General features: G+C 34.0%; 3 protein-coding genes across 8 annotated transcripts; 1 reads left to right on the forward strand and 2 right to left on the reverse strand.

Annotated features, from left to right (window-relative positions):
- Positions 1 to 1228: 1228 nt before the first annotated feature.
- On the reverse strand, positions 1229 to 8495 carry MAG2 (RINT-1 / TIP-1 family). Its single transcript, XM_022293101.2, has 4 exons — positions 8050 to 8495; positions 7816 to 7905; positions 4813 to 4916; positions 1229 to 3289 (listed from the first exon to the last, which is right to left on the reverse strand). Exons 1-4 carry the CDS (start codon positions 8342 to 8344, stop codon positions 1388 to 1390), a joined length of 2391 nt encoding a protein of 796 aa, XP_022148793.1. The 5' UTR covers positions 8345 to 8495; the 3' UTR covers positions 1229 to 1387.
- A 1008-nt stretch (positions 8496 to 9503) lies between these two features.
- LOC111017398 (Radical SAM superfamily protein) lies at positions 9504 to 13773 on the forward strand. Its single transcript, XM_022293147.2, has 8 exons — positions 9504 to 9874; positions 10021 to 10131; positions 10222 to 10356; positions 10908 to 11012; positions 12057 to 12226; positions 12315 to 12414; positions 12607 to 12866; positions 13354 to 13773. The coding sequence occupies exons 1-7, from the start codon at positions 9584 to 9586 to the stop codon at positions 12847 to 12849; spliced, it is 1155 nt and encodes a 384-aa protein (XP_022148839.1). The 5' UTR covers positions 9504 to 9583; the 3' UTR covers positions 12850 to 12866; positions 13354 to 13773.
- Positions 13774 to 14196: 423 nt separating this feature from the next.
- LOC111017350 (DNA/RNA polymerases superfamily protein) lies at positions 14197 to 21758 on the reverse strand. 6 transcript variants are annotated; one of them, XM_022293080.2, is made up of 14 exons: positions 21604 to 21758; positions 20972 to 21144; positions 20094 to 20267; positions 19890 to 20013; positions 19704 to 19804; positions 19310 to 19396; positions 18936 to 19031; positions 18668 to 18710; positions 16878 to 17006; positions 16255 to 16346; positions 15953 to 16064; positions 15395 to 15726; positions 14918 to 15249; positions 14197 to 14476 (listed from the first exon to the last, which is right to left on the reverse strand). In XM_022293080.2, exons 1-14 carry the CDS (start codon positions 21680 to 21682, stop codon positions 14353 to 14355), a joined length of 1998 nt encoding a protein of 665 aa, XP_022148772.1. In that variant the 5' UTR covers positions 21683 to 21758; the 3' UTR covers positions 14197 to 14352. The 6 variants fall into 6 exon arrangements, with proteins under 6 accessions (XP_022148772.1, XP_022148771.1, XP_022148769.1 ...); XM_022293079.2 differs by having other exon boundaries at positions 18668 to 18770; XM_022293077.2 differs by having other exon boundaries at positions 18668 to 18788.
- Between the last annotated feature and the right edge of the window lie 4175 nt (positions 21759 to 25933).

The following is a 25933-nucleotide window of genomic DNA, read 5'->3' on the forward strand; positions in this document are numbered from 1 at the left end:
ACACAAAGTTAAATAAATAGAAAAATTATATGGGTAGCAAAACTTGTTGCACATATTTACAAATTTGTCACATAAGAAAAATAATGATATATATAATATAAAGTAATATCTCTGATATACCTAATATAAAGTATATCTATGAAAATTTGATATTCCATGCCATTGGAGAGTACCTTTGTCATTGACAAATATAGATCATAAATTCTTGCGTATGGAATATTTTTTGTGAGCTTTTGAGGTTAATTCGAGAAGAAAGTAGAGAAGATGAATTTGTAAGAAAAATGACCTTTTTTTCAGTATAACATATGGAGGTAGGGATTCGAACTCACGACTTTTTTTTTATCGAAAATATGTGTCTTAACCAATTTAGTTATGCTCAAGTTAGCCTGTAAAAACGACGTCAAAGTTAAAGACAGATGTTTGTCTGCAGGACTATTGGAAAAGTCGGCTCTAATATATGTTTTAATCAAGGTCTTAAATGTCAATGAAAATGTTGATGTCTCAATTACTTTATGAAAATGTTGATAGAAATATCGATAGATTGATGTCGATGGATATTTCTGGAAAGATAATAAAAATGAAAAATTCGTAAAGAATATTTAAATTTATAAATCGACATTTCATCGTTTCTAAATAAGTTTAAAATGATTAATATTATTATGTTTATATCATTGATATTTTTCATATTTTGATAATTTTTTCCAATACCATGGAAATGTCAATTTATCCTCGTATCAACGTGGAACCCATGGACACATGAAAATATTGATGGAAATGTTAACATGCGGACAAAAATTTAATACACTGATTTTAATATAATCCTTAACATTTGAGTTTTCTTTTTCTTTTTCTTTTCAAATTAGTCCTTTTAGTTTTAAAAAATTCAAATTTAGTCCCTTTCTATTTGTAAATGTTATAATTGGTTGATAATCAACTTACTTAATAAATTGATATAAACTTAGTAAAGGAATCGATCTTCTTAAAGTTTGAGGATGATATAATTCTTCCTCTAAATTTATGTCTAACTCATAAGAATCCTTTTAAAATATAAGGACCAAAGAAACACAATCCTAAAAGGCAAACACCTAACTTTTTAAAGTACAGGTTCTAAATAAACTCAACTTCCAAAACTCCATCACTAAACTTATAATTTAATCAAAATTTTATTTTCATAGTTTCCACAGAATTCTCATTTTATTAACAAAAATTTACAAGAAGAGTTATATAGTTGAAATAATTTATGTTGACATTTCACTTCCCTTAAATCAATAAACTAGTTCAAGAAACCTCATCAAAATGTACAGCCACAGAACAGACCAAAAATGTCCAACAAAACTAGCAAGCAAACAATGCCTTGTCCTAATATTTTGCCTTTGTAATTCTAATTCTACAATATCCTATTCTTCACAATCTTTTCTGCCTCAGTTGCACTCAAATGTTTTAGCCCATTTTCCTTCATCCAAGTCTCCTCTCCCACCAAACTACTTCTAAGTTGCTCTTCCTTCATCTTCAGCAATCTCAAGCTCTCACTTATTTTTGGGAAGAAACCTTCAGGCCTCAAACACCATGACCTGAAGATCCCAAACAACACCTCCATATCATCAGCAAACCTCTTTACTCCAACATCATTAAACTGCACATTGCTCATCAGTATGCCATTGAAAAGAAATCGATCGATGCCAGCAGCTAAGGTTCTCCAGAGTGAAACGAAGTCTATAGCATTCAAACTTTTCTCTAAAACTGACATTTTTCCTTGCAAATAGTCCAGAGCCCCAATTAAAAGCCTCGACACTGTCCAACCATCTTCACATTTTTCCTTCCATTGCTTTTTGTTTTTTACGTAATCTCGACTTTGAGCATCAAAGCCCCTCAAAGTGACTGTGGATATTTTCCCGACCCATTCCTGCCTGAACTCCTCCAAATTTCTAATAGCTGGGTCGATGATACCATTTGATTGACTTTCTAACAGCCCATGAATATCACCATTACTATCTGATACGCTTGGTTGATCATCATAAGCCAATCCCATCTCAAGGAAAAACATGTCTTCACACCATTCTTTTAGAACAGATTCAAAATATCGTGCAGCATTAATCGAGTTTGTGACTTTAACGAGTGCATCATCGTCTGTCAAGGCAGTTAAACCTTCAGCTTCCTGGCACCTGATTACGATACAATTCAAAAATTTAGCAATGATAGGGGAACCGGCTAGCCTGAAAAATCTTGACCTCAATGAGATACTAGGCAGAGATCGACAACGATAAATCAAAGATGAGAGGTGCTTAATAAAGGCTGTGGAAACTGCAGGAGACTTTGAATGCTCAGAGGAAGAAGATAGAGCTGCTGCGGGAACTTTATCAGCCCAGTTTCTCTCATTGTCTACCTCAATTTGCAGTTTAGCCGATGCATCACTTAGCTCCATTTCTGCCCATAAATCAAGCCAATCAGGTCTATCACAGAAAACAGCTAATGAAGAAATTCTTTGCATGTTTCCACTTTCATCAAAAGAAAGCAAAATTCCAGACTGCTCAACAAGTGATTTGATTCTTTTATCGAACGATATCATAAGGTCAACTAGATGAAGCCATAATATTCTAGCCTGTGATTGAATATCAGTACCAGTCTCATCCAATTGACTGATATAATTTGGAAAGATCTCCTTAGCCAAGTAAGTTGACAAGGAGGACACCATTGATGATATCCATTCTTCTCTGCAACTATACCCTACCAACCTTGCTTCGTCAACAAGAGGTTGCAAAACTTCGTCTATAGAATCGACATAGTCCCTGGTAATCTTATAAGTGAGAACAAAAATAAATTCTGGCTTATCAACCCACTTCGAAAAATGACATTGAGCTGCTAATGATATAGGATTGACAAGCTCTTCAATAGCCCAAAGGGGCTGTTGCAAAGCAACCTCTCTATTATGGCCATCGAGTTGTCGAGATTTTCTCCGTCTTTGCAGCTCTTGTAGGCTGCATAGGGCGAGAAAGTTTTCACAGTATTGTTGTTTGAGCCTTCCTTGCATTGTAAAGAGAGGATTTTGGGATTCAGTCAATTTTGTTGCATCACTAGTAACAGTCATATTGGAGAGAGGTGGGGGCCATCCAAGGGAAGCAAGAAGGGAGCGATGATCTGCAATTGCTTGAGGTCTTAAAATAGCAAAAGCACGATCAACTCTATGGTCAACTGCTGACACGAGATGTGTCCACTGAGGGCGTGTCTTTGCAATTGATGTTAAGATATCTTCGGTAAGTTTAAGGGTTTTTATAGCAAGCAGCCTTGCATCCTGTAAAAAACAAGAATGTCAAAATCTCTGTTTTATGGCTGTTAAAAGAATATAAATTGCAAAAGGATAAACAGGAATCTATGTTACACCACTTCAATAGCATAGGTATTTGCAAAAAGATTGTTTCGCCACTTCGATAAGAACACTTTTTATTATTAGATTCAATAATTTAACACTTCAAAATTTTCTTTTTATTTATTTTAACTAAAAAACCAGCTTTTGTTAAGATGAAAAAAATGGTAAAGAGAAGACAACCTAAAAACTAGCAAACCAACAACAAGAAATAAGTGAGAAAGAAAATTACTAAAGGGGACCCATTGGGGGAAATAGGCCCTTTCGAAGAGTGAACCCCAATAGAGCCATTAAAATGTGCTAGCCCTCTGTTAAACCTCCGATTCCAATGGTGTATTCAAGAATGGGCAAAGCTGGAATTTTGGGCAGTTCCAACAATCAGAGGGAGCAATTTTAGTTGGTTTCTGATATTTGAATATGTAGAAAGGGAGTTATAACTTCCTCTGTCAGTTATGTTTATTTATGTTGTCTTTATATTGTATAGTTATTTGGGTTTGAACTGGATATTAGGCTTTTCTCCGGGTGGTAGTTTGGAGAGTTAGATGACCCTCTCGACAAAGTCATTGGCTTGAAAGGTTGTAATTTACTTTTGATCTTATCAATTAGTAAAGGAGATACCTATCACCCTCAAACCCCTTGACCAATCAACACCTAAAAAGATTCTCCAATTCCTTTCAACCAAATATTACACAATACAGCATAAAACAAACTTTATTCCAAAACTTTGGCAAACATTGTATCTGACTACAGGCCCAATTGCTAGTAAAATTGTCTAAAACAACCAAATCGGTCTTTCTCACCCTTCTCAAAATACTAACATTCATTCTCACAATTTCTAATTTCCGAAGTCCTTCCAAAAACAAAATAAAAGTGACCTTAACAGGTAAACCAACAGCCCAAATATCATGGATGCATACACTACCCACATCCTCACAAGAAAAAACATCACGACCGACAAATTTCTTAAGACTATCTCTCTACGATGTACCATTTACATTTCTCAATCCTCACGATTGAATTTGCACTGATAATGATATGCAGTAAGTTAATGGTCAAGTGCAGAGGAGAACATGATGGGAAGTGGGAGTGGAAATGGTCGAATGAGAAGAGGATAAAAGAAATGGTTCATTTCAGACATTTTTTCTTATAAGGCCCATGTGATATGGATAATGGTTTTAGTTATGTTTTAAAAGATAAGGTGGTTTTAAAGAACTAAAAAGAAAAACCAAATTTCTATCAAAATGAACCTTGACTAAACATTCAAAACTTGCACTTTATTTAGTGTTTTCCACAATGATCTAGGGATTGATTAAAAAATGTATGACTAACTTGCTCATTAAAAAATCTCAAGAAAAGAAAATTAATATGGCAAAGGGATGTTGGGCAAAACAGCCAATCGGGGGGGTTTCCTTCCCTTTTTGCTTTGTATTTAGAGTTGGGAAAATTCTCACCTCTGAACTCTGTGCCGGAGAATGTTTCCTTAAATTTTTGTTTATTGCGGAAGATACGGCATCTTCAATATCTCCAACCATGCCATCAAGCTTCATTGTTGTTTCTGAAAGAGTTGAAAGGAAAATAAATTTTGTAATATGTTAAGAAAATGAAAACAAGAAATCAGAGACGTACTTTGAAGATTTGGCAATATATAAACAAATATGTTAACATAAGGTTTGCAGTCCAGTTGCATAATAATAAGCTAGAAACATATCTCTATTCTCTTGTTTCTTGTTATCTTTGAAATGGTTTTCAGGCAGTACATTTAGATTAGAGTTAATTTAGGCCCAGTTGATAACACTTTTATTTTTTTGTTTTTTGTTTTCGAAAATTGAGCTTATAAACACTATTTCCACCTACGATTTTCTATTTTTAAAAATATTTTCAAAATCTGAGCCAAGTTTTAAAAACAAAAAAAGTAGTATTAAAAAACTTTTTTTAAGAAAGGTGAAAAGGATACAAAATAGTTGGGAAGAAAAAAGAATAATTTTTAAAAACTGAAAGCTACAAAAGAAATTATTATCGTGGCTTTTTTTTTTTTTAATATTCGTGAGTGTTTGGGCCAGCTTAGACACACCCTCGACTAATCTCACGAGACAACATACCTGACCCTATAAGATTTGATGCCGGAAAACACATAAATTAATTGCTAAGATAGGTGATCATCATGGAATTTGAACCTATTTCCTCTCAAATGGGCTTTTATTGGAAAAATTAAAAAATGATGTATAAGGAAGCTAGAAAATGAAGGATTTTTTTTTGGGGTGCAAAAAGAATTTACACCATAAACCAAAGAACAGTAGAAAAAAGGCGTTAGGAAAAGGATAAATATCTTGTGCAGAAATATCTAGTTGAAAAAAGCATAATGATCAATAAAAATAGGTCCCTGCTTTTCCAATCTTGGGATTACAGATTCCACGATGCTTAAAAGAGGAAGAAGTTGTTGTTTGGTCAGCTCTTCCCAAAAGCTCTCCACAGTCTCTTTAAACAAAATAGATGATTATGGTTTCTATTTATGCATCAAAATGTATAAGCTAAAGGAGAATCTAGAGTTCCCTACCTTTCCCCTTAGCCTCAATCAGAATACAAGATAACTAATTACTCAAAAACATACCTTCCAAAAATCTATCATCCTATATAAGACCCCCTTCTAAGTTCTAACTAACTAATATGCCAGAGCCCAACATCAAATATGAAGTCTATTACAAATTACATAGGCACAACATTTTTCCCCCACTTACAAGCTGTATACACTCATACGGGTCTATCAGCACCAACTGGGCCTAAGCACTAAGACCGGGTTCCTCTGCCATATTAAGGCCTTCTTACACTTTGTTAAAATCCCAAACATATGAAGTGCGACTCTCTTTCTTAGTGGATAGAGAGAAAATTCTAGGGAACCACTCCTTGAATCAACCTCCCTGCTCCAATCATCCAGTCAAAAAGGAACAACTTCCATCTCATTTTGTTTTATTTTAGTCAGTTCAATTTTATAAAAGTAAAAATTTAGTCCCTGACCCCAACCTTTAATTATTTAATTAAATTCTCATATATGGCAAGCATACCATACCGAAGTTTTCATGTTAACCTATACATGGTGCAATCCCAACTTTCCTTTTTTTCTAGGGACACAAACACACTTTTTATTGATACAGTGAAAAGTAACAAAATCTTGAAAAGAGTTTACAGTACAGAAAACAGAAATGAATGCGAATTCATCAAGAACTTCCCTGAGTACAAGTTGCTCCACCAAACAAAAACATTTAGCTAAGGAAACAAGAACACCTTCCCAGCTACGAATAATCACCCAAATTTCAATCTAAAGGAACCCATAAAGAACAAATAGCTTTAACAAAATCTAGTACCCCTACCCATTGCCTAGAAACCTTGTTAAACAACCTACTATTCCTTGCCAACCATGAAGTCCACGTAAAAGGATTTACAGCATTAATGCATAGCTATTCATATCTACACTACACCTTCCTACTGAGCAAACAAGAAAAGAAATAGATGAGACATATCTTCCAAGAACTTAATTATTCATCACCACACACAAAATTTGAATATTTAACTGCCAAATGACCCTCCATCCAACCAGTCGTCTTCCAAGAACTTAGTTAACGTCTCATTATCAACCTTTACTTTAGAAAACTTCAATATTAACTCCTTCAATTTCAAAATATTTCCCAAAGATATTTTCCACCCAAAAATCACACCCCTTCCTTCTTTCCATAAATACTACAAAAGTTGATCAGTTTCTATAACAAGAACACCACGCTTCCAAATTTCCCTATCCTAACTCTACTTCCCTGTATCCTGTGTCAAAGGAAATCATGAAGGTATTAACTAATATTGAGAAATATGCTTTGTGGTTCCGCTCCTCCCTACCCAGTCCATAACAACCTTCCCCCTCTCAACTCTCTCTGTCATTAATTCATTAAATTATTCTTCCGGCAACAACTTTGGATTGCAGATATTTTTATGAAATTACTTCCCAAATCTATACTCAAAAATCAAATTGCAGCTCCTTCTCAATCGATCTCAAGAGAGCTTCCAACACCAGTGCTAAATACTCAATATCGACTCCTCCCGTTGGCAGCTCTAAAATAGTAATCTTATTTTTTGTTACTGATAGGCTATAAGTACGTTGAGTTAATTTACCTGAAATCTTTTTTGCTGATTTTTGTTGCTATTCGTATTTCCTCAAAATAAATTCAGTCCGTCATTATCTTCACTCTCCAATCTCCACATAACAGGATAGAAATCCCGGAAACATAATCATCCACATAACAAAACAAAAATCCCAGACTCATAATCACGCGTGCACAGACTGAGATACAAACATGGTCATTCATGATACCAATACGAATTCTATCCCCATTCCAACATTTCAACGTACTTCCCCTAATCACATTATCATAATCAGGTAAAAATAAACTAGAAGGCCAACAGTAACTCACCGGCGTACATTCGTACCGCCTCCATTCTCGCCACTTCTTTTGCCAGCGACGATAGCTCCTTCCCCAGCACCCCATCAGCTATCCCAACTCCTGTTACACAACACCGAGCAGAATTCTCGTACTCAATTACAAAAAGTTACATAGAGGGCACAACGATACACAAGAATTCCCCATTTCGTACACACCATACAGATAACTATTATTCAATGCATAAGCCAAACAATCTGCACAAACCTTGTGTGGGACTGCGAGAGCGAGTGAGTGATTCAAGACCAACCAATTTTCCATTAACATCTCCAAGGAGGGCATGAAGACGATCGGAGAAGGAAGAGTGAGAGAGAAGAGCATGTTGAAGGTTCCGATTGAGCTCGATTAGAGACTGATCCAATTGGTGGCAGCGAGTTTGAAGGTCGAGGACGAGGGTGGGGCCTTGCGCGAGAGTTTCTTTGTTGTACAGCTGATGATCGAGGAAGGAAAGGACTGAGGGGGAAAGATCTGAAGGAGGAGGAAGAGCTCTAACCTTGCCCATGATTAACGTCGATGGAGTGAGAATTGCGAGATCCCAATCCCGACGAATCAAAGTGAATTCAAGATTCTCAGATCAATTTCTTCCATTGATTACAATCGCAGACGCGAGAGAAACGAGAAGAAGAAGATGAGCGATGAAAGAAGATCGGTCGGGTCTGTTAATAATGCGAACCGAACCGAACCGAATCAGTCTCGGTTGCCATTTATATATAGGTTAGAACTTAGAATATTATTTCGGCCTCTTATACTTTTTTTTTTCTTATTATTAAAATGTTAATTTTTATCATTTTGTGGAACGATTTATTTTAGTTCTTATATTTTTAAAATATTATTTTGTGTCGTATTGAACTTGTAATTTTGATTCATTGATTGAATTTGTTAAAGATTTTTGAGAGGTATAATATAATTTATTTTCAATATTTATTTAAAATTTGGGTTAATTTGTCAACTGTTGTGACGTGAAAGTATAATGAGATTAGAACAAATTGGAAATTTGTTAGTTTGGACGTGATAAAATATGTTGGTTTTGTGGCATCAGATTTCCTAGTTGATTGAATTTTGAGATCCATCAAAATTCCCTTTTTATAGTTTGCCAAGAAAAATCTAACTCGACTAAGTTTTTTCAAGTACAATGAATCGAAAGAGGAGATTCGAACTCTAGCATCTAACCTTAGGTTGACTAATCTTACCTATATGAGTACTTTTTAATTTTTATCACTAATTAAAATAAGTTTTGACATATCTCGATGAGTATTGATAAAGTGTATATTAGTAAAAGAAAAATTGAACTAAACAAAATAGGTACGAATTTTCAAGCAAATAAAATATCAATCAGGACATGATTTAACCAATGACACCTCTCTTATAAAAAAAGTTATGAGTTTGAATCTTTCCGGTACGGTAATACTAATAAAAACAATTTGAAATATTGCAAAAAAATCGAGGTATATAAGAGAATAGCTCATTTATTTAATTATCTCTATTTTATTTAATTATCTCATTTTCCCCCTTTTCCTCATCAGATAAAATTAACCAGAATTTATATAAGTGAATAGCTCGAATATATTTATTGCATTCAAAATGTTATAATTCGAACTTACTATTGGAAGTTTTTCAAAATTTTTGGATTAAATAAATAAATAAAACCCATTAAAAGGGTAAATTGGAAAAGGAAAAAAAAAACTGCCTTGTAGTTGTAGCCTGTAGGGCAGAGTCCGAACCAGAAGGCTGCGGCGGAGCGATGGCGGCGTTTCGGTCCGTATTCAATGCCGGAGAACTGAGACGCGAGTTCGAGAACGCCGGAATCAAATCCACCTTCGTCCCATTCATTTGGAAACGCTTGCTTCACGATCCAAACAACTTCCTCAACCATGACTTCGCCACCGAATTCGATTGGGAGCGAGCCGTGCCTTCCCTCCCCTCGCCTGCCTACGCCTTGCTCCGATCAAAGTTCAAGCCTCTTACTTCCACCGTCCATTCCGTCGTCGATTCCTCCGATCAGGTCACCTCCAAGCTCCTTGTCAAGCTTCAGGTGCGCCCCTCTTTTTCTTTTCTGAAAATGATTGGCAATTTAGACAATTGAGTTATGGTAATTCGAAGCAAGTAGTGAATTTCTGCTGATTATAGCGGTATTCTTCCGATTATTGTTTTTCTTTTCCTTTTTGCTCGTTTTGCTAGAACGGGGCTTTTGTGGAGGCTGTCATTATGAGATATGATACTCGTTTGGGAAAATATGGCGGCAAACCTCGGCCAGGCGGACTGCGGTCTACTCTCTGTATTTCTTCGCAGGTTTTAGTTCTTCATCTGCATTGCTAGCCTCCTTTGATTTTATTTTTCCCGATTTTTCCGTTGCAAGTCTCTCTCTGTGTCTGTTCTTAGGTTGGCTGCAAAATGGGCTGCAGATTCTGTGCAACTGGAACAATGGGATTTAAAAGCAATCTGACTTCAGGGGAGATAGTAGAGCAATTGGTTCATGCCTCCCGTTTGTCCCAAATACGCAATGTTGTTTTCATGGTGATTCTTCCACCCTCCCGTTTGTCTGAATTTTTATTGTAGTGACAAATTTCCCATTTAATGGTGGAGCACGTGAAGTAATGCACAAATTCTCCTTCGTGGCCATTTGGGATACATCCTTCTGTGATTTCATTCTATCCGTTGTTTGTTTTTTCTATCAGCATAAGGATGCCTAGACACCGAATCACTTCTTCACCGACATTGTGAAAGAACATTCTTTGTTGTCAAAAACTTGTAAACTTGTGAGGTTTAGTTTGAAAATTGAATAATTTCTAGAGTGTTATGATATTATGGACAGATGTAGTGATTAATGACTAACGGTATGTTATAGGAACTAGGATGCTGTTGTTGGCTTCTCTTGAGCATTCAACCACACAAGCCCAGAGCTTTCTTTTACTTTATTTTTCTTAGCAGATTGTGGCACTACGTCTGTTTAATTTTCCTCTGTTTTCTTTTTGTTAGTTGCTTGCCTTTCATTTTTATACATGATTATTTTTTCTACTCTCAGAATATTTTTGTTTTCATTTTGATTTTATTATTTTGTGATGCAGGGAATGGGAGAGCCATTGAATAACTACTCCGCCTTAGTGGAAGCTGTTCGTGCCATGACAGGCTCACCATTCTTATTATCACCTAAGAGAATCACTATATCAACTGTATGTACTCTGGTCCACCATTTTTCTATTTCTATGGTCTTAGCTAAGTTTGTATGAATTTATAAAGTTTGACCTTTTACCACAGCTCTCATCTTAGTGTCGAATTGAAAATGGGACAGAGAAGCTCACATTTTCCCGTCACATAGTGGTATTCGAGGTTAAGAAGCCATCCAATTTGTCATAATAATGACAATAATAGGAGAGGGAAATTGCAATATCCCAACAAGAAACATCAAATTATGCATGGTTCCATTTGGTTTGGACTGATCATGTTTGTCCATGTCACCCTGGCCACAAGTGCCTACATGTGGGTTCAATTTCACCTATCTCTTGCAAGAACCTAGCAAAAGTCAAAAGTTTCAACAAGTGTCTCCATAAGACTAAAAGCTCCAATGGGGATGAAAATGTGGTCATTGGTCAATACTTTCCCTCTCTTTTTTACAAGTTTTGGCGCTCACGTCTTTAAGGATTGAGTACAAATGGAGATATTTTGGCGTCTTTACTTGTTAGCAGCGATGTCACAAAAATCAGAGGTGCACGTGCACACACACGAACCTGGAATTTGCTTATTCTTCTTTTTTTCTTTTTATAAGAACTTGGAATTTGCCTTCTCATCTAGTATGATTCACGTTTGAATTTTTAGGACTAAGATGCTTTTCCCTTCATGCAATTTGATTGACATCCAACTATACTTCATTCTTTAGACTCAACATAGTTGAGGAAAGATTAATAATAATAATAATAATAGTAAACTTATGAATTTGCTATTGAGATGTTTCAAGCTTTTCCTTTATGCATGAGATTTTTAAGTTTTCTTCATGAAGTCTGGTCCTGATGTATATTTATCATAAAATAATGTGAAGAAAGCCCAAAAAGGCAGTTTCTATTCTCTTATCCATTTTCTCTTCCTTTGATGTTTTACCCTCTACCCCGTTTCCTCTTTAAATTTCTACCTTCATTATCATACGAGGTGTATTAAATTTTGTGCTGTTTAACAGTGACAAGGAGGTTATAGTCAAAGTCTATTCTTTCTCATGTCTGTAGGTTGGGATTATTCATGCTATAAACAAACTACATGATGATCTCCCAGGATTGAAGTTGGCCGTATCATTGCATGCACCCGTTCAAGATATACGTTGTCAGATAATGCCTGCAGCTCGAGCCTTTCCCCTACAAAAACTTATGGATGCACTCCAAGAGTATCAGAAAAGGAGGTAAAAATTTCACATTTGCTTCTGCTGAAGATGTTGCGATACTTCAACCCTTCTCCAATTTAAAATTATGTCGTGTCTATGGTTTCAGTCAACAAAAGATATTAATTGAGTACATAATGCTTGATGGAGTGAATGATGAAGAGCATCATGCCCACCTACTCGGAAAATTATTAGAGACATTCCAAGTGGTAAGCTGTCAAATTGGCTGGAATTCTTGATGTTAAATTGTTGAAATACGTTGTGTATCAAATTGCATTTTCATTATATTGCATATGTGTAAGTTAACATTGGTGAGGGATTTTCTTGGAGATTTATGTTTCTAGCACCTTGTTTGCTTAGCAACTTTGATGTGACTGAAGTACGTGTTCCTGGCAAAGCAGGTTGTGAACTTAATACCGTTCAATCCTATTGGTAGTTCAAGCCAATTCAGAACCAGTAGTAGCGAGAAAGTATTGATATTCCAAAAAGTTCTTCGTGGTACATATAATATACGCACAACAATTCGTAAGGAGATGGGCCAAGATATTAGTGGTGCATGTGGGCAACTGGTGGTCAGCCTACCTAGTAGAAGCTCTGGTAAACAAACAAGTATTCTACCTGACATAGAAGATCTTCACCTCTGATGTAGCCAAGATGCCAGGTGAGACGGGTCTCATGTTTGTGAATATTAGTATGAGTACATATTAGATATAATAAGTGTAGTGTAGGGATTCGAAACTTCGATTTAGAGAGAAAAAGTTATGAATTCCTTAATTGTTGAACTATGTCTGGCATGTTTACTAGACTTAAAAGTCTAGTGCATGAATCCATTGTGCTGTGTGGTCAATCTCATTTTGCATTGTCTTCTTAAAGAGTGCATTTGCAGAAACATATAATAATAACCTCTTGATTCTACTCAATGGTACTGTGCCATTTTGAAGTGGCCTCTATAGTTGCACAAGGATGTTTTGCGCATTATCTTTTTCTCTTTTGCCAATTTTCGTAAATACATATCGTCTCGTTGCCAGCTTGATTAACTTTCATGTCTCCTTATCAAATCTGGAAAGAACCAACTTCAAATGAGCTCTGCATATAGACATTGATGCCTATTTTTTTTCCTTTTCCTTTTCTTTTTCTTCAATTTATAGGAAGAACCATGCTGGAGCTAGGAGTTCAATGTCATTGCCACCAGCCACTTGTTTCAACTCTTGATTAAGAGTTGGCATAGGCTTGATCGAGCCTCCGCTGGAATGTGGACATCGAGCAAATGCAGATTGTAAGAAGTATATCAATGTGTTGAAAGGAAGTGAAAATAGACAAGAGAGAAGAAATCGTTCGAAGGGGCGGAAACACCAAGGAATTGAAAGTTAGAATATGTTGTGATTCAGGATATGTTTATGCATACAGTGTTGCCATCAAATATGCAGGCTTTTTCTATCTGACTTCCCCCTGCTGGTTGAGGTGGGGAGGGTCAGCCAAAGCAAAATCAAATGTACCGATGAAGTAAGAAGAGTTGCTTATTTTAATGCTTCCTTTTTAGCTCTTATCAAAATTCTGATTTAGAAATATGTCTCTTCTGTGTACTCGCTCCTAAGCATTTTATGAATTACAAAAATAGCATAAACCGGATGGTTCAAGTGGTCAATGAAGACCAACGTAAATAGTAAATGATTTAGAGGGAATTCTACAAGCAACCAAATGTAGTAGGGATTGACCCGTGAATAGTTTTAAACGACATAGATTAAAATCAAAAGAATAAATAAATAAGAAAAAAAGAAAAAAAACTCAAACATTAGAGATTAAAACAAGTGTAAGTCATATGCTAGATTTAAAGAGTATGGAATATACTATTTTTGTTAAAGTGAAAAACTAAGCATGGAAAAAAAAATGTGTTTATCAAGTTTAATTCTTAAAAATATAAAATTTAAGATCAAATAGTAATCAAACGAAATTTAAATTGTCAAGAAGAAATACAAACCTTAAATAAATAATAAATGAAAAAAAAACTGATTAATTATTAGGATATTCGGCAAGACAATATATTTTTACTATACTTGTGTACAAATTTATGATGCTGCATAAGAAAAATAAAAATTTGAATCTCATGGCATATGAACAAATATATACAACAAATAAATTTTAAAATATTATAAGTTCTGATTGCTCTTCACGAAGAATAAGTCAATAGGAATATGTTTGACCTCTTTCTTCGGAGTTGACTTTTGCTTTTTCTGCTTCCTTTGACTTGACAGTTGAGTCTTGTCAGCAATCCTGGTAGATTTAGACTTGTTAGAACAACGCAAATTACAAGGAATAGTACAACCATGATAATAAAAACATGTCTTCAAGCCTTGATCACCTATTATTTGATAAAAACACATCTAAAATGTTTGTTTTCTAAAAATACATGCATCAAGCATCCTCGACGTTCAACCCGACATTAATCCATATACCAAGGGTCTTTGCGATGTTCGTTTACGGTTTGCCCACTATTACCTTTTAAGAATTTAGATTTCAACTTCACAAATCATTCAATCCTTTTTCTCAATGATTTCAGCTGAAGATTCTCTCATCATATTCCAATTCACGTAATGATATGGACACCGTATTAAGAATGGGCGTAATAGCCGACTCAGTTGTAGTTAAAACAAAATTCCAACTCAATCCCAGAGTATAAAATAAGATCACCAACACTACAATCTAGAATTTTACCTTTGCCTTGGCATAAGGGTTCTCGAGCGAATGCCAGATTCTTCTTCCTGAAGTTTTTCCGCAATGTGAAAATCTATGTGCTCTTGTCTTTCGTCAACAAAACTCACTGGTAATTCAGCACCACAGATTGTACATTTGTAGTCATCGATCCACCATATCTGTCCATCGTTATCCGGTGATCTTACCTCATTGACATGAGTTCTGGCAGCCACATTATTATCGTACTTGCCCTCGAGGTTTCCAGGAAGAGAAGCACATGCCGCTATGGGTGCTTCCGAGACGGAGGCAGCAGAGCAATTCGAAATGCTTTCTATAGCATTAAGATTGTCCACCTACACGTATTGTAATTACATCAAAGCTATCTGTAGAGGTAGAGCCGTAAACATACTTCATGGAATACATTTTAGTTACGTTTCAATTTAGTGCCAGTAGCAAGAAAGATGATGATCCATAATCCAGTCTTTGATCTGTACATACCTGATCAGTACTGACGTTGCTTGAAAGATTCTTAAATTTCTCCAACTCGACATCATTGCCAAATGTACAGTTACTGTCATCCATATTCAAGAAATTGTTGCCAATTCTTGGATCGCCACAATCCTGATGGTGTGTTTCAGTACCGTTGATGAATACATCAATTTCATTGTCGTTCATGAAGCCGTGGTCGTCGGAGTCAGGATTTAGGGAGCAACAATCACCCACACTCTTTCTGGTAGCATCTCCCGATATAATAAATCTAGTAATAGATCTCTGGGTCGGATCAGACTCAACAATGGCCTTGTCTTCGTTGAAGTGAGATATCCGCAGCCCTGAAGAAGTAAAATTCCTCTGTATAATGTAAATAATACATGGTGCAAGATCAAGAATTTCAAAGTTTACTCTTCACCATAAGCCAGATATACAGTGGATCATATTATGAGCATATAAGTACATAGAAAACCAAGCAAACGAGATCTACTTTAGTGAAAAATGAACTCTAAGTTATTTTATCAGCACTTTTTAAGAAGGAAACAAGTTATAAAATCAAGAACTAACCGATTAATCTCAGAGAAATAGGCAGTTCAGCCTTTAGCAGCTTTGATGCATGTTGTAAGATGTCACTGCTGGAGCAAATATATTTTTGCAAAGTTACAGCTCTGGTTCTAACCTGTAGATTATACAAGTAAATTCGAGCAGTAAAATCAAATCAAGAATGGCGAGAAGAAAGACAGAGTAGAGTTAATGAATTCACAACTTAACATGTGGGTACTGAAATCTCAACAACATATTAAAAATGAGGATTTTCTTCTACACTATTCGATCTGAGCAGACTAAACAGAATTCAGGCTAATATGTACCTCAAAGGATGCAGTTTTTAGTTTAACAGTCAGTGTCCGCCCACTAAGACCTTCCTTTTGCATGTCCATAGATAGCATCTCCGCAAGGTCAGCTGCAATTTATACAAGATTTACAAGATTACTGGTAAAAAATACTAACATTCAAGGTATTTGTTACCACAATAATTTACAGAGTAATCTTTGGGCAACTGTTCGATTTTCTAGTGCTTTGGTTGAAGAAGTTAATTACAGCATATTCATTTTCCTGCTCCCAAAGCAAATACTAGTCTCTCTCTACTGCCAGTCTTCTAAATGATGACCAAAATAATAAAAACGTCACCTATCATCATATTGTTTTCTCAAATTTAATCAACAAGAAAAAATAGTGAAATAAAAATACATCAAACCCGTATAAAGGAGGACAAAGTCCAAGCATAAGGGAGGTATATTCAAACTCAATATCCATGAATAAACTCTGAAGATAAAGCTGAGGGAAAATTTGGAATTTGAGTTTGGAGGAAAATTTCAATAGAATGTCAAACTAGCAACCCAGACTATCATGCTCATGCAGTAAAAGTTCAAATAACGGTAATGTTTTTATAAATAAAATAAATAAATAAAAAAGAAAAAAAAGGAGCAGTTACCAAGTTTCTGGAAAATTAATCTTTCATCAGCGGTGGCTGCAAACGTTCTTTCATTACTGATGCTCTTTCGCAATCTCACCGGGGGAGTATCAGTGCTCCCAAGGCCAAGCCCAACCGACAAGAAAAAATCTGCAAGCATAGGTTAAACTAAAAAGATTGGACAAAGTGATACAACAATCAATAACTAAAGAGCAGCACAAGATGAAGAGACCATAACACGACATAATAATAGAAGTTCTGGATATTGATGTTAAATCTTATAAATCAAAACAAGCAGAAAAAATTCACAAGACATTCAATTAAGTAATTAATAGAATTGAACCACAGGTCCACAACTACCACATTCAACAAGAGATACAAAAACTAGAATGGCAGAGGATTTAGATAATGTCGACAGGGTAGTCCCCTTTACATGACCTTTATTTTTTGTATTCTAACATTCATCTATATGTAATTGGTATGGCACAAAATCCAAAATGCATAACTACATCTACATTGAAGAGATTTTTCTGTCTTGGAGCAGGAAACTGATTCATCCCTTATTGACAGATTTCATCCGCTTGCAATGGACCTTTACAACACCTTATATAGTTGTATTATCTCCTCTTGGTAAATCACAATATCCAAATCCATAACTACTCCAATAGAGCTTCAGTCTTGAAGCTCTGTCTTGCATATCAAAAATAGAGCTTCTGTCTTGATGCATCCACATCAATGTAATAAAGAGGGACCGACAAAATAATTTGTCCATCTCACTCATGCATATGGCCGCTGCCATCGTTTGGCATGACAAACAACAGCATGTCAAATCTATTGAAGTAATTTTCTTTTTTCTTAATAGTAGACAACGTTTTCGACAGTAAGCCAAAAAAATACCTCATATATTGTTGATATCTTAATAACATGTCATATCATGTTCTTGACAATTGGCTCTCTAGAGACCATCTTCCATAATTTATCAACATAAAGATGTCGTCAGCAAAAAGGAGAATATATTCTCCCCCGTACAATATTCCAATGTTTCAATTCAATATGCCCATTTGATTGCTTGCTTGAAAAGAACAAAAAAATCTCGTGAGTAATGTGAATTGTAGTGCGGTAAGCATTCAGTTATAGCAGTTACACAAAATACTGATATTAGGTCCTCCCTTAGATCATGGAAACCTGACTGGATCTGAAGTTCAGTTTATATGAAATTCATTATTTATTTTTCTTTAGTTCTTAAAAAAATTCTATTAGGCATTAATAACTAATTAATACGCATTTTTAAGCAAAACACTTTCTCATTAAAAAAAACCACAACTATATGCAATACAAAAAAAAATGATGCACAACGACCACCACGTGTTAACATAATAGTGACCGTCTACCTAAAGTTCTCCCATATCAGATATTGTGACATCAAGCAATTGTTTTATGATCGAAGTATGTGTATGCTAGCTTGGACCTTCATGGTTGTTGAAAAAATGTACATCATTGTACTAATAGCAGAACATTAGTGGTTCAAATAAAATAAATAATTTTTTTTTTTTTATATCCGTGAATGTCCGGGCCAGCTTACGCAACAATAAAAGACTAAATAAAAACCAAGAACCACAAACTTGCATCTCATTTAATAAATAAAAAGAAAAAGTAGATAGGACTCAAACAAATCAAAATATGAGCATAAAAGATAAAAAGTTGTATTGATAAAAATAAAAATAAACACAGAGAGAACAAGTGACTTCAAGTCATCAAGACAAATATATAATATCTGTGGGATGCAATATATTGTACTATAGCACACCAACCTGCTGAGGATTGAGAAAACAACGCACAGAGGTGTCCACCTTTCTGCAGCATGTCCTCACATGTATTAATTCCAAAAGCATCCCTTAAGATATGTTCTGTGACCTTTCCAATGCCACCAATCTCAAAATAATAATTTCTTTAATTCATTTCATCCACAAGATAGAACTTAGGAATATTCATGAGGATCTACGTAACTTTGATATTTGATAACATCTTTGTGAATAAAAGCCTGAGTTCTGTTCCAATGTAAAGGCAATAACTACATACCTTTCTTATGGGTAGTGATGATATAAATGCCAATATAGCTCTCCGGTCATTTGGTAAAATGAATTGTCCATTTGGTTTGTTAATGTCCGAGCAGACCTGAATAACAAGATGGTGGGGAAATTCAGTTGTTCTGTACTGACTTGAATATTTAAGAACAATATTTCTTGTGATTTCGTTTGCATCTACCAGGACCACAATTAACCATACAACAGAAGAGAAATGGAATCGTACATTCTACTCTTTTCATCCCATATATAGTAAAATAAACATGCTGCCAATTAGCAGGTCACGGTCGCCAAAACATGAATAAACTTGTATTCTTTTTTCCACAAGAGATTCATATATGCAATAGATCTTGAGAGTGATTATAAAACCTTGGCAAGTAGCCGGTTGGCAGCAACCCCAGCACTACACGTAAGACCAGTCTCTTCATAAATACTGGTTCTGAGATCACTAGCAATCTAACCAAAATGGCAAGAGGAAAACTTTAGTATCAAATGATTAAAGAGACTGCTACCAAAGGATTATCTGCGGCATGTGATACCATTCATTTCTTATCCAGAAATATATAATCTCGATGTAAATAACTTCCGTAACTACATAATAACATCCTTTAATGCTGTTTCTGGGTTCTCTAGAATATACTGAAAGTATAAATTAAAAAGGATCTAATATAGACCATATAGTATGATTTAAAGACGTGTCTGCCACAACTAAATACCGAAACATCAATTTTTTAGATAAAGTAAAAAAATAATATGCGATTACTTCTTCACTTGTTAGGCCTCTTTCTTTGCAGACTTCAGTTATATCGAGGTATGCTTCATCCAGACTAGCAGCCAAGAAGTTGGGATCATACCTATGGAATACTGACAAGACAAACGAGTAAATACTAAAGGATGGGGACAAAACATACAAAATACATTTGGAGCGCCTTGAAGCACAATTTCTTACCTTTCCTAGTTAAATCACTGTAATAAGTGTACTTTTTGAAATCTACAGGAACAAAGATTAACTCTGGACATAATCTACGTGCAATAAAACCAGGCATTGCAGCTCGAACACCATATCTTCGAGCCTAGTCCAGTATAAGTAACAAGTTACAAAAATGATGCTACCAGTAACTTATGATTCAATGATTCAATATAGATAATAAACCTCATAGTTAGCTGTGGAAATCATAGACATACTACCAACAGCCATCGGCTTGCCCTCTAATGAAGAATTGCTTAAAGTTTCAACAGCGGCATAGAAAGCATCCATATCTACATGCAACCATATCCTTGATAGGTCTCGTGTACTTTCTAGCTCAAAAGTTCTTTTATCTGCAACCTGCTCACAAGAGAACAAAGCTCTTGGCTAAACTGATATTATAAGCAAATATGAAGACCATACAGCAAGAATCAGGAAATATACTGATCAGCCTAAAATATCAGGTTCTTAAAATAGCTGTGGCAAAAATTAAGAGTGAACTCATCCTTCAACAAGATTTGAGCATGGGACCACTACCCAGTTGTCTTGTTTGTTTCAGATCTCTAGGTTGTGATTACTCATGGATGTGGTAAGGAAGACACACAAATAAATCCTAATGTTTCACGAGTCTTTGCATGGTATGATTCGATATCTTCCATTTTCATGGAAATCGCCAAACTGTGGGCAATAATAAAGAAATGGAAAAAGGTAGGGGAAAAAAATAATAATCATCCTTTTTTGGGCAATTGAACCGACCTCTCTACAGAATGCAGATCTAACTACATAATTGATCCCCTCACTATTTCATGGGATGTAAAGTGAGAATAAAAGCTTCCAGGTTTGGTGTTTTTCTAACTAGGAAATAATAGTTGGCAGTTCTAATCCCTGAACATGCAATTTTTCAAGAGGCAAAAAGCAGCCAAAGTTATATTATAAGTAATAAATAAACCAGGAAGCGGGACAAAATTTCTATAGAATAAAGAACGTAAATAAAGCATAAATGAATAAGCATGTCAATGCGCCTACTGCCTAGGGTAAGGGGGAGGGTTCACAACTAAATCTACCTTTTCATAGTGAGAAAGATCCGTAGCAGTAAGTTGTACACACCTAGCTCGCATCTTCTCAATCTTTTCTCTGATAATGGCCTCTTTACGTTCCTCATTTTCAAAATATTTTGACCCTTTACTCATTTCATAAACAATTCTTTGCACTCTTTCCTTGTCAACTCCTTCCATACCTTACCAGCAGAAGAAGAGAAAGGGAGAATTAAGATTATTGGATATCAAAATATATCCGTCATATTTCATTATTTTTTATAAACAGAATTCAACAGACATCGAGCTTTATATCTGTAGAAAGTAAACCTTTCCTTTTTTGCAATTATATCATCAATATCAGATATTTGCTATGATTTCTCTAAAAATAAACTCATTCCCTAATTATTTTTCTCTTTCGATCAGGAACAATATAATTGATCAAGATTAAGCAACTCAAACACTATTTCAATTGATCAGACGGGCTCATCAATTACTAGAATTTATCTCTAAATAAATTTTATATTTAAATCCTCCAAAGTAAAATCAAAGTGACACCGTGAATTGAAACTAACGTCCGACAGTCGACACTTTAAACAGAACAATCAAAAGAGAACCCTAGATTTGTAACAGTCCGTGAGGACTGGAGAGAGAATAAATACCGGCTTTCGCATTGGTATAGACAGTGTGGTAAGATTGCCATGGACAATCGGCATCGCCGGCGGTCTCGCTGCTTTCCATGAATCTTCAGGTCCCGAAGCCGAAGCTTCCTGCGCAAGATGATGACCAAAAGTTGCGTAATTTTGCAATGCAATTATTTATAGCGCAGGAGAAAGAAGACAGCGCGCCAAAAATTTTGGGGCTAAAGGTCGTTTTTTTTTTCTTTTTAGAAAATTAGTTTTTTAGTACAACATATCGGTGATGAATCGAACCCTAAACCTCTTGTTAGAAATATATGTCAATTACCACAGAGTTATGCTCGTTTTGATGGCTAAAAGTTCTTTTCAACAATATAAATCATCAAAATGCATACAAAGTTATTTTTCTACAAAAACAAAGGTTAAAAGATAATAAATTGAACTCTAAAACTTTAAAAATAAAATAAACTATTATTACGTAATTGTTAGATGGTACTTTTTAAACTTGCTCAAGAAGTCTCTAGAAGCGAATAGATTAAGTATTTTACCAAGATTGTTATAGTAGTTTTTAAAAGCTACTAAGTTAAGTGGTTTGTTAACCTTGTTCAATAAGCTTTTTCTTGGAGAGTTGAAGTAACTAGAGCTTCCTAGGTGTGCAATAGTGGCAAATCTGTGATTCTAGGGCTAATATGTGACATATTTATAGTCGTAAAAATGTGTTCGATGAGTCAGTATGGTTAGGTTATAAATAGGTGGACACCCATACTTAGGCAATCCATCCCAAAATCCCCAATTCCAAATGAGTTAAAGTGTGAGCATGAGACTTAGTGAGATAAAGATAGAGAGAGTTTCGAGATTTTGTTCCCATGAGAAAAAAAGTTTGTAACTCTCATTTTATTGAGTGAGATTCTTATTCCCTTGCCCATGATTTTCACCATAATTTGTTGAGGGGTTTTCCATGTAAAATCGTGTGTCCTATTGTTCCCCTTCTTCTTCATTACTTACTCTCACTCCATTTTTAGATGCGATCCTACTCTATCGGGTTTCAATCCTCTATTTCACAAACAGAAAGCTCCACTAAATTATGTCCATTGGCCAAAATGCTCAAAAATTAAGATATGGGCTAAAATATATTAAAAAGTACTTCAAAACAAAATTTGGACCATTATACCTCCTCAATTTTTTTATATTTACTAAGCATGTCGTTTTTTATCGAGGGAATTATAAAAATAGCACAGAATAATATGTATTTATATAGTATTAAATTTAAAATTTTAATAAAAGTTTCATAAATTGCAAACTTATATAATAACACTAGACGGACTAAAAACCATTTTGCGAAACTAAAAAAAAAAAAAGTAATGATATTTTTACAAATACATTTTTATTTTATGTGAGGATTTTTTTTTAAATAGTATGAGTAACTATGCCTCTCTACTCATTTTTGCAGATTCTACGTACTGCACATATTTTTATAAAGTTCAAAATATAGTTTAGTTGTAAACGTTGAAATATGACTTGTAGAATAATGTTAGGATTTTGTTTCCTAAATGAAAATTGGAGGCCAGTAGAAAAGATGAATTGCGAATATTGAATAGCGAATCTCATGTGACCATTTTGGAACTTGGAATTGAGGGTAAGGTAATGCATATTCTTAGGAATAATGTGCATTTTTTATTATTTACTCGTCGTAATTTGTATTTTTATAGTTAAATTTGTAATTTCCATGGCTAATGATTAATGTAATTTATGATTTTCTAAAAAAAAAAAAAAGTAATTTGTGAAATTTTATTTTATTCTCTTTACTATTTTGATAGTGTGCATACAAATTACTTTATTTTCATAACTATTTTATTAATAAGATTTTCATAATTATTTTGACACGATATATTCCCGAGTTGCATTCAAGTGGTATGAAATTATAAAATCAAATTCTTACGCAAATAATTAAGAAATGTTGTCCAATAACAAAATGAAATAAACATGAAATCATTTTTGTCAATTGAAACATAATTAGATGGATTAAAGACATGTATATTTGATATTTCTCGTCCATGCATTTTTTAACTAAAAAGTAAATTAAAAACATGAATCCATTATATACGGCAATAAACATTATATTAATATTCCACTCGCAAAATGTACAAATTTTGAGAACTGAAAAGTTGCTTTTTAATGCAAAGTGATTACGTGTTATTTTGGCGAAAAAAATTATGCCTTTGATAAGTTGAGTCACTGCTAAATATAAATAATTTTTTAGTACAATATATGGGGTCGGGATTAAACAACCTATTGGTTAGAGATATATATAAATTAGTGCTAAGTTAGACTCGCTTTGACAAATGTAAATAGGTGTTGGTTATGTAGTTAGAATTGAAGGAGATATTTGACGAAAACAATTGTTGTGTCATGGATGAACTACTACCTTAAAAGCAATTTCGGTACGGTGTTAAATCGTATAGACGTTGGTTGTTCCCCAAATTAACACAACATCCAACTCAAACAACATGCACTCGTCCAAGCAAAATGGAATCAAAGAACATGCTCCTACTCAATTTCAAACATACAGAAGCCCACGAAACATATGTTTTACATATTTTTAGACACAAAATGAGGGATTTATAAAGGGATAAAAACGTTTACTTTTAAGACAAAACATTTTACTGAAGTAATGAAAAATATTTATATAAAATTAATGAACAAATATTTTATAACATTGATGAATTAACATTAAAATCACTAATAAAATAATTAATTAACCTTAAAAATGTTAATTAATTTCATAAAAATATTTTATATATTTTTTTTAATTAAAAATAAGAAAGAGAACCAAATCTTGAACCTCCCTCCTACTCTCTACTATGTTACCTTGGAGCTTCAATTTTCTTTGGCGGCCTCTCCACCCTTTTCTTCCCATATAACTTATTATCTTTCCCTTTGCTATATCAAACTCCAATTCGTATTTATTTTATTTATCCCATTTACAATTAGTTATTGATGTACGTTTTTGGACAAGTGCCTAACTTAGAACGAAGATACTTGAGAGTATTGTTGTCCTTAACTTTATGCTCAAGTAGGCATCAATTTTATTTTTGTTTACCTAGATCATTATATAATTTTTTAAAATAGACAATAAAAAAAGATAAATATCACAAAAATTAGTCTTATATAATTTAATGATAAATTATTTTGATTTTAGCTATTTCAAAATCACTCCTCATGTAATTTATATTTTTGATCCTTGACGTTTATTTTGATTTATAGACATTCTTAACAAATTTGGTCATTAAACTTTTAAAATATATATTTTAGCCTCTTCAAACGTAAAAAAATAGTTGACTGGATCATTATCATTAATTAACCACCTAGCATTTGTTCAATCAATACAAATTATCATGAGTAGCTCAAATTTAACATACATTTTTTCTTAGTACAATAGGTGGGTAAGAATTATAATATTTTGATTAAATATAGGTATTTTAACCTGTTTAACTATGCTTTTAACATTTAACCTATTTGAAGAGCTGAAATCAGTCTGGATATCCATTTATTAAGTAATTTAAGAAAATAGAAACAAAAATGGAACAAAACTACTTCAATTACCATAATTAGAATACTCCTAGGAAAGGAAGGAAATCCACTACGTTATCACTCACACTACCACCATTATAAGATCATTCCAAATATAGGAAAGTGAACAAGAAATCAAGAAAGATCTTATTGTCAATATGTTATTGAGAAAATGTTATTTTTATTTTTTGTTAATTTTAGTCCATATATATTTAAAATATCCAATTAATTTCGATACTTTTAAAAAGCGATCATTTTGTTTCATTTATTTTCATTTTTATCCCATTTCTTTCTATAACAATTTTAATATGACACTTTATCATTCACTAAATTTTTTGAAATGATCATAAACTTTTACTCATAACTCCCATTTTGTATAAAATTTGTGTTAAAAAAAATATTGTAAATAGAAATCAAATTGGTCATTTCTAAAAAATACAATAATTAAAATATGTATTTTAAAAGTATAATAAATAAAATAAAAAAGTATCGCCAAAACTATCATTACCCCGTGATAATCAACATATATCTCGAACGAAAAGTCTTAATAACATATTTTTCTCGATTAGAAAAATAAAATTCTTATCCATTAATTACCAAAACACACCCATTATTTCCATTTTAAATACACACGCTTAAGGAATTCAAATATTTCAAACATGGAAAAATAAAAATCACATACGTTTTCCTTTTCCCATAATTGCTACCTCTCTCTCGCCATCTATCTGTCCCCCATGCAAAAATCTCTCTCTCTTTTCTTTTTCTTTTTTCTTTTTCCAATTTT

This window comes from Momordica charantia (assembly GCF_013281855.1).
Source record: "Momordica charantia cultivar OHB3-1 chromosome 4 unlocalized genomic scaffold, Mcharantia_2.0 BLBB01000004.1, whole genome shotgun sequence".
Lineage (NCBI taxonomy): Eukaryota > Viridiplantae > Streptophyta > Magnoliopsida > Cucurbitales > Cucurbitaceae > Momordica > Momordica charantia.